The sequence below is a fragment of the Alosa pseudoharengus genome, unplaced genomic scaffold (genome assembly GCF_046254945.1).
Source record: "Alosa pseudoharengus isolate Yale_2024_CS ecotype anadromous, Long Island Sound unplaced genomic scaffold, YU_APseudo_1.1 YU_APseudo_1.1_scf_23, whole genome shotgun sequence".
In the NCBI taxonomy this organism is placed as follows: Eukaryota; Metazoa; Chordata; class Actinopteri; order Clupeiformes; family Clupeidae; genus Alosa; species Alosa pseudoharengus.
The window spans coordinates 21,751,261-21,760,871 of record NW_027468685.1 but is presented as its reverse complement, the minus strand read 5'-3'; the positions used below and the strand labels follow the sequence as shown (position 1 = coordinate 21,760,871).

The following is a 9,611-nucleotide window of genomic DNA, read 5'->3' as shown; positions in this document are numbered from 1 at the left end:
CCCCTTGGGGATCAATAAAGTATCTATCTATCTATATCTATCTCTATCTCAAAGAAATATCTAGCAATATTTCCTGGTTCTGTATACATTTATATGCATCTCTTCCTGCTCTCCCATCCTCTCCCTCTGTATTGTGTCTGTATTTCTCTATCAATCAATTAATCATTCAGATGGCAGTCCGGATTCTCCCAGTGGTGGCTCGTCTCCAAAAATGCCAAGTCTTACCCAGGTGCCTGTACCTGTCCAGCGCCACAAGAGGGCGCCCTCCGACACTGAGTGAGAGAATGAGATCAGTCCACCGCCTGAAGACCCTGACAGCAGGGAGTTTCCCTCTGGTGAGCTGCCATTTACATGTCTGAAATAAAGCTGTTTTTAGTTATATATATGAAGGAATTTAATGAAAGCACCAGTGTTTTTTATAAGCATTGAATATGATATAGAAATAATAAAATGCAACATATTTTGTCAGTTTTTACAGTTTGTCTAAAATGCAAACTAATACAATATAACTTATAACAGTAGAATGGTGTTTCTGGATGAGTAGAACATGTGTTTTATGTGTGCCACCTATGGCAAGTATACCATTATGCTACATCAGAAAGCATGCTATGATGAAATCACATGTAAGAGTCAACCACAAGCTACTTTAATCCACCCCCCTTACAGAGATAGCTGGAGACAGCAGTGTATTCGATGGAGACCTGGACTCTGCTCCGGTAAAACATTCATCCTCCCTTCGCTGCTCAACCAATCCTGTTGTGGAAGCAGATGAGCGTCAGCGAATCAAGTCCCTCCCCACACCTGGTCTGTCCAATCAATAAAAAAACTATTTTTGGTATTGGAATAGAGTGATCAAGATGCCATTTTTATGCTTATGATGTGCCTTTTTGTAATTCTACAAGTAAATGCTTATAACCCCATGTTGCCATACTGCTTTTATCTAATGCCTGTTTCAACCAAAGGTAAAAGTGTCGAGATTCGAGTTTAATATTGTTGTGTATTGTTTACTGTTGCTGCAGTGAAATTGTTCCCAGAGGATGACCCAGTCCTCAGTCCTGGTCTGCCTCCCCCTCCCCTTGACCTGCCTGAACTCATCCCAGAGGACCAGACCCAGACGCCAGCACATAGATGCCTGCCTCCTCCTCACCACAGGCCTCTGATTCAAAAGACAAAGAAACTCTGGAGTCGTTTGACTCTTACTTCTCCTGCCATTTGCTTCCGAAAATACAATTTTTAAAATATCACTAGGCTACTTCTCCGAGGCATTATTCTGGGTTCATTTTCAGTACAACATTTCAGTGTATGTTTCCTATCATTATGGGCACACACTACACAAAAGTGCAGGACCATGGTGGTGTTCTCGTTTCAGAGAAGACTGAAAGAGTCTTTGGTACGTTAGTGCTCATGATTATGACTGTATCCCTCTCAGAGTCTGACTGGAATCAATAGCAACTGTTTTTGCCCCCTGGTGGTTCTTGTAGCGGTGACTGATCTAAAACTCTTATCACGACGCAAAGTTAATTCCTAACTTACACTCAATTTTTTTCGCCATGCCCTTCTCTTTTATTACACGATGTGCCCAGGGGTGTGGCAATTAGCGACATAAGATGTGGTCTGGCGTGTTCAGTCATTCAAACATTATTCAGGTAAGTGTTGCTTTTTTCAGGCTATGTTTTTGATGGTAACCTATGTCATGTCATGTCAGTCAATAGTGAAAGTAATAAACTGTGTAAAACGGTTTTGTCATTAACTATGACACCACAGTGAAGTTAGTTTCACTTTGCCGAGTGCAGATGCATGTAGGCTATACTCTGCTAGGTTTTAGTAAAGCATGGTTCAGTGGAATACGTGTTCCATACGGTCTCGCGTGCAAGCAGATTTCTTCAAATGCGCCGCTGACTATCAAAATACCAATGCACTGTTTGAAGTTACGTTGCTTGCTGTTAAAGGGAATGTCTTTTTCTTAAGACATCTTAAGACAGATGTCTTTTTCATTATTTTAAAGGATGTTACGCCCAAAACACACCCATGACTGATTAAGAAACATAAGACCAACCTTTTAACACCAGGTGCCTGATGTTTGATAGCAAAACCACCTCCAATGTGGTCTGGACAAACCCCTAAATTTATTTAAGCTCTTCGCCAGTATTGCCTGAGGAAGACCCATCCGGGTCGAAACGTTGCAACACATAAAATATATGGGAGTTTTAGCTGAGTGCAGGCATTTCATTCCTTTGCAGTTTTAGTTCCATTTGCCCTGCACCTCACCGGTGGGGATGTGCACACTTCCACTACTAAGCTATTCACCAGTGACCATGCGTTTTAGATAGTCAAGATAGGGCCCTGAGTTGGGGAGGTATACATTGGTGATTGCATGGGCATCTCACATTGCCTTTTCATGTATTAAACAGCTGGTCAGTGAATGAACTGTGTCTTTTTATCCTCTGGTAAGTCAGCTTATCAAGGGAGTTTTTCTTAGTTGCATTAGTTGAGAATGAATCAGCTATTATAGGAATGATGGCAAATAGTTTTATGGTGTAACGTATGTTTCTGTATATGTACAATATATGTTAATTCAATGTATGAGCTATACCCTCAGTTACGTTTCACTATATATGTGTTAGTCTTTTTATTATGATCTTTACCATTTAACTATTCTTTGACTATATTGCCCTTCTATGCTTTTATTTGTTATTATTGTTTGGTTTTGTTTATGTAAAGCACATTGAATGACCTCTGTGTATGAAATGTGCTATATAAATAAACTTGACTTGACTTGACTTGACTTAAATAACTGGGGGATATTTTCTTAAGCATGCATAAATGGGTACATGGTGACATGATGGTTTTCTGCACCTTTGTGTAAAGTAAAATGCACCTTTGTGTAAGTAAAATGCAATTACACAGTTATTTATGACTGAGTATTAATGTGTGAACGAACACATTTGACAAGATGTGTTGTTCTTTTTTTTGCAAGATTGCAAAACTTAGGCCTACCTTTCTCTAGATAAGTGTTCTTTTTTTTTTGAGATTACTCTTTCATACATCTTTGCACTGCGTTTATTTTAGCATATTTTATACAATATTTATATTTGTGCCAATAAAATATTCTACACAAATTGAAATGAGTCAACCAAAATGTTCCATATGATGAAAACTTTTACAGACAAGACAGTGGTGAGGAAAGATGTTTTATGACAGTTGTTGATATAAGCTCTCGATATTTTTGCACTAGTGCACTGAAATGTGCTTTCTCCCATTCTCTAATCGTCCACTTTACCCGTAGGCGTTATTCTAAGTAGCCTACCATTCTCTCCCATAAAAAACGGGGAGGTGGAGTTAAGTTCATTGAAATAGGACATACCATTTAGACTTTTGTAACGAGATAGCTCTCTGCGCCAACTTCACATCGGAGTTCATTATTCCAGTTTTAATTTGGTACCATGGACAGCACCTTAGAAAATCTGGATGCCGCCTCCTTTTTGCAAATCTGGAAGCATTTTGACTTTGACGGTATACCACTGTGGGATGCTAAGTTATCTTTGATTAAAATATATATATTTTTTATATTTATATATTTCCATAAATATACGTTAAACTCCGAAGCTTACGCTTGTTTTTTGTTTTTTTTTCAGATAATGGGTTTATTGAGGGAAAAGAGCTGAACGAGTTTTTCCGATATCTAATGAATAAGCTTGGGCTAAGCGTAAGTAAGATGCTATCAAACACCGTCAGATCATTATCGCAATAGCTATTCTAAATGATAACTTTAAACCTAGTTTTACAAAAGTGTGACAGGAGATATGTCAAGTCTTAGGCTACAGTAGCCTACAGTTTCATTCATCAGTTAAGGAAATGAGTGATCAAACTGACACAGTGTTGTATTTCAAGGAGGAAGAGACAGAGGTCAAATTGCATCGATTGAAAGAAAACTTCATGTCTTTATATGACTCAAGCATGGACGGTCGCCTGCAGATACAAGAGGTGAGCTCCTCGACTATGAAGAATGCTCGAATGTGAAACTTTTGGTGGTGAAAAGTTATGCACTCTCAGTGTTGTAGGCCTATTGCTGATGAGTAATTCTGTTATAAATGCGAATGGATTCGATTTTCAAAGGGGATATTTTTAACCTGTTGATTTTTATTTCTCATTTTCAATCACGCCGTTATTGTAGGCCTATACTGGACTTAATTATTTTATATATATAAAATACACTACCCAGAGACCTGTACACAATAAGGGCCATGAAACCAAAACAAATGAGCATGAAAGGCTTGTGCAATTGCAGGTGGCTAACATGCTTCTACCAGAGGATGAAAACTTCTTGCTCCTGTTCCGCAGGGAGACTCCGCTGAATAGTAGTGTGGAATTCATGAGGGTAAGCCACATGTTTTTAATTGTCCCAGCACCTTTCTTACAGTCACGTGTGGTATGATACGTATCTTTGTATTTATTTATCTTATCAAATTTGGTGACATGTTAGGGAAGTTTTAGTATTTCTATACAATTCCTTTTTTCAGATTTGGAGGAACTATGATGTAGATGGTAGTGGTTACATTTCATCTGGAGAACTAAAGGTAACTCAGATAAACCCTGCATATGTCCTCTTATGTTTACCTGCTGCAGAAAGATTTGAGTTGATTGTTGGGGGACTTTCTCTTGGGTCTATACAGGGTTTCCTGCATGATCTCTTTCTGCAACACAAGAAGGAAATGTCCTCAGACAAACTCCAGGAGTACACTGATGCCATGGTAACCTCATTATTCCAGTGTCATAACTTTGCCTCTGACATCCTGGTGCCTGCAAACATGGCGGTAAAAAAAAGAAAATCAGTATCTCACTAAGCCATTCATGTTTTCTCTTTAGGGACATCATAGATAAATTAGATCTGAGGAGGCTGTTCAAGCATCTTGTTTTGCATGTGGTTTATCATTATGGGGACATGGTAATATGGCAAAGTTATTAAAGATGGAAGCTGTCAGGTTTCAGTAGTGTGTCCCTCATGCCTTTGAGTGTTATACTTCATGCTAATGCATTGGGTGCAAGAATTCAATGGTTCAAGACCTCATCATCACAGTGCTACTCATTATCTCGCTCAAGTAGCTCTCCCAGTGATTGAAAAGAGATGTACAACTGTAACAGATTAGACTGTTTTTTGTGTGTCTGTGAGTGTGATTGGATACAAACACACTCGCTGTGTTCAATATAAATCTAGAGTGTATAATAGTGTCCTTACTGTGTTAGCTCGTCATTGGTAGCCACCACTGGCACTTACTCTCCATACCATACCATGCATTAACACATGCATCTGATGCATGAGGTTTCACTGTTCTGTGGCAAGCCTGTGAGGATTAAGGTGTTCTGAAGGATGTTGTGTGATAAAGGGGAACCGATGATGTGTGAAATTCTCATCGTTTTTACATTTCTTGACAGATGCTGTTGTTTGATAAGAACAGAGATGGCCATCTGGATTTGAATGATTTAGCCAGGTAATAAAGTGCCACACCCAGGGCAGTTGGTCTTAACAGGCCGATGTAACATGACAGTGCATGATTATTAACATTCTTATCATGATTTTTCTTGATTTTTCTTGAATCTCCTTTAATTTGTTATTCTGTGCTGTGAATGTTTCCCTTTAGAATTCTGGCACTTAAGGAGAATTTCCTTTTGAAGTTTGAGATGGAGGTGAACATGTTTCTTTTATGTGAAGTAAATGTGTTTGGATGTAAACTTAATAACGATTGCATTGTACCCTACTATATTACGTTATATTTTGTCCTATGCGTTTAGCTGGAAAGATCACCTAAACTGACACGTTGGCATGCTTACATTATGTCACTAATTACTGTTGATAATTGTAGGCCTGCACTCAAGAAGAGAGAAAAAGGGATTTTGAGAAGATATTTGCTCACTATGATGTGGTAAGCTAATAATTTCAATGCAAAGAAAACCCCAAAGGCAATCACATGTGTATATGAGTGAATATAAAAACGTTTTCACTTTCTTCTTACCAGAGTAAGACTGGAGCTTTAGAGGGACCAGAGGTGGATGGTTTTGTGAAAGACATGATGGAGCTTGTGAAGGTGAGAGGCTGAGAGACAGTTAATGCTATGCAGACACCTTTTTTGGCCTGTGAACATCAAGCCCATAGAAAATATGTCATTTCGGTTTTCAAATACAGAATGTTCTGCAAAACATCAGTGAAAGTGAAATTTATTTCCTTGATGTTCACCCATTTTGATCTAGTTTCTTTTTGATATCATTACTTTCATTACCCTCCCAGTGGCCACTGGTCTCTCTTTATCAGTTCTAACTAATTACAGAGAATGTCTAATAGGAAGACAGGCTCTGCTAATTATGTGTTTTTCCTTAAGCCGGACTTAACTGGAGGGGACCTGGACAAGTTCCGAAAGGCTTTGCTGAGCCATTGTGATGTCAACGGGGACGGAATGATCCAGAAGAATGAGCTGGCGCTGTGTCTAGGGCTCAAGATCAATTCTTAAAGCCTATGTGACAGGGAACTAGAGCATGTTTTCCACATTACCATTGAAAGTCATCACATGCTAATCGCTAATGCCAAACTTTGTTGATAATGTGATAATATTACATGTGTTAGCTTTTAAATTCCGAGGAATGGGGTAGAGAGTTATGTTCATATCATAGGCTTGTGTAGATCTGTGATTATATGTCTGTTTGTGATATGTTATATATGCTATTATGAATTTTATATGCTGTATTATGAATTTTAGATTAGTTAGGTGCTGTGCAGTCAGAATGTAGCAATGAGAACACTGCAAACTTGTTAGCCTATCATGATTCATGTATGCTGAGTGTACTATGCCAATGTGCTTTTCATCATTTTAATGATGTAACTACTAATACAACAAATAAACAGACATTTCAAACATATGAACATAAATAAACACAAATACACTTTCAATCAATGAATGGAAAAGCAATCAAAAAAAGTGCTTGTTATACACAATACCAATTAATGTATAATTCAACACATTCTTTGAACTCTCCCTTTTTGATTTTGAGACCTTGCTGATGTTTCAAGCTCTGTTAATGCTAATGAATGCATTGAATAAACATGGCCTGGTAATAGGTCCCTGCTGGGCTGCTGCAAGAGCTACTGAGAATAATGTATGATGTATTGATTACTCCAGAAATCATCTTGGGATTCATTTGTGCTGTTTCTCTGTCATATTGAGAGTTAGTAGTCCTCCTTCTGCACTGTAAACATTATATGTTTCAAAGTGTGCATGTCTTGGAATAGAGTGATGTCAAAGAGGAAGATTCAGCCCCCTTCTTCTCAGTCTCCCTCTAAAAGTATCCCTGTTCCATAAAACACACACACACACACTTTCTAATTCCCGTTTAAGTTGACAAGCATGCCATAAAATATGAGCAAAGGAGGTGAGGTCTAATATAGTATAGGTGAGAATGTAAAGTCAATACAAATGCTTGAGGTGGTGTGATGGGTTTGGCCAAATGGATTTGATGTTAGGCTAATTATGTTTATATTGATGTTTATGTTTTATCCAAAGCAACATACAAAATGTAACAATACAATAGTTAAACAGTTGGACAGTAAACAGTTAACACAAATTAACTTTTAACAAAAATTGGTAAGACTACATTTAGGAAAATAGTAATAATATCAATAATGTCAATACAATATCAATAATGAAAATAAACAAATAGATTTGCAGATACAGAAGCAGAATAACGTGGTAGAGTAATGTATCCCCAATCCTTTCTAAGCCAGTTTTAACTAGGCTACAACTGAGTGTCATGCTAATTTAGTGTTGTATTGATTAATAACACAAACATGTTGGTTTTCACTTGTGATGTTTCCAGTCAGGCTGTGGCTCTCATGAATGTCCTTCTGCAAACACAGTCTGTCTGAGTGCACTAAGTGATTCATCTCCAGTAATGCTTCAGTATACAAACATGCACACACACACACACACACACACACACACACACACACACACACACACACACACACACACACACACACACACACACACACACACACACACACACACACACACACACACACAGAAACAGAAAGACAGAGAGAGAGCGAGAGAGAGAGAGACACACATACACTCGTCTGGGCAAACATGGTAAGATGATAAAAATAAATGATATAATAGATGCAAGGACAATACTGAAGCAACAGGTGGCATGCGATAAAATGGGACATTCTTAATGGACAAATCATTATTCTGTAGCTGGATGAGCAAACAAACTGCTTTCCTTTTCCAAATAAGAGTTTTGGTGTGTAGTGCCATTTTTGTCAGGAAAAGACCAAGAGGAGGTGCTAACCTCATGAGGAGTGATAGATATGGGTTAAATTAAATTTGTTTCTTCCATGCTTGGAAACCACACTCTTAAAACGAATGTGTTGTCCCTATCTGGCTGAGATGTGTTAAAAAACAATGCAAGTTGTGTTGTTTTCAACACATTTGTTTTAAGAGTGCACTGCACGCAGAAAAGCCATAACAGCACTATGGCAACTGGATGGCTGTGTCACGCTAGGGATAAAAATGCAAACACCATGGGCCACTTATGACTGTGGCTAAAAGGTCTTTGGGAAACAACACACATGGATAAATCTCCCCCATAAAAGGCATAGCTGTGAAGCAGGTTTGCAAGCCGGAGGCATAATGGTGTTTTGGTGCACTAGTCTGCAGGTGCTCTACAGAGGCGGACACGCCCTCCAACACCATAGCTAATGACAGACAGGGAAATTACAGAGAGTTGGGGTTAATAGTTTACATGTTCAACTTAATGGTCATTTCCACAGATGTGCCATAATTGCTATTTTGTTGGCAGAGGTTGGACAGAGCTATTTTAGTATTAGATGCTAAAATGTGTTTAATTTATTCAAAACTGCATGTTTGTTTGCTGTGATCTGGGGTGACTCTCCTAAAGCTAAATGCTTATTACACACAATAACACAAATAGTGATTATATCTTGACAGTTGGAAAAGCTCTGACATAGAGCATATATTTTTTATTTTGTCCTTTTCTCAAACAGCTGTTTTTTTTAGTCTGTATATTTATTCAACAAACCCCTTTAACTGTTGGCTTAAAGTTATTTGATTAATCTGACTATGTCATACATCCTCGTCATTCCTTGAACCACAGCTCCTCTCCACAGCGGCTGAAATGGAGCACATATGCAAGCTGGTTTCCCCTCAACAGTCCCTCGACCCCATCCGTGTGCTCGGCACTGAGTGGCTTTGCAGATGGGAAGCCCACACAGGCCCTCTGATTCCTGTAATTTCATTCCTCTGGGCCTGTGCCGAGGGCTAATGGCACTGTTGCCATCTGTCATTACCAGCCTCTGTCTGTGGTTATAGTGTCAGTCTCAGCCACTTGGCCCTGCAGTCCCTCACATTTCAGGGCCCCCTCCAGTCCCACCCGCCAGCCACCGGCACAAAGCGAGCTGTCAGGAGACAGGACAGCACCCACCGCAAAGGGACTGGGGATAATTAGACGGCAGGGCCTGGCGAGTTGGTCAGAGTCAGAGGGTGCAAAAAAAAGGGGGGGGGGGGGGGGTGCAGGCAGTCTGCTTGGACTCTGATGTGGCGATA

General features: G+C 39.2%; 1 protein-coding gene and 1 long non-coding RNA gene across 2 annotated transcripts; both read left to right on the top strand.

The window, feature by feature from the left end:
- Positions 1 to 244: 244 nt before the first annotated feature.
- Positions 245 to 2,780, top strand: LOC143140185 (uncharacterized). Its single transcript, XR_012990572.1, has 3 exons — positions 245 to 335; positions 667 to 804; positions 1,020 to 2,780. It is a non-coding gene; the product is annotated as an uncharacterized LOC143140185 (long non-coding RNA).
- A 663-nt stretch (positions 2,781 to 3,443) lies between these two features.
- Positions 3,444 to 6,536, top strand: LOC143140184 (secretagogin-like). Its single transcript, XM_076300994.1, has 11 exons — positions 3,444 to 3,513; positions 3,636 to 3,706; positions 3,892 to 3,984; positions 4,289 to 4,378; positions 4,521 to 4,577; positions 4,674 to 4,751; positions 5,434 to 5,489; positions 5,640 to 5,685; positions 5,862 to 5,921; positions 6,015 to 6,083; positions 6,375 to 6,536. Exons 1-11 carry the CDS (start codon positions 3,444 to 3,446, stop codon positions 6,501 to 6,503), a joined length of 819 nt encoding a protein of 272 aa, XP_076157109.1. The 3' UTR covers positions 6,504 to 6,536.
- The last annotated feature ends 3,075 nt before the right edge of the window (positions 6,537 to 9,611 follow it).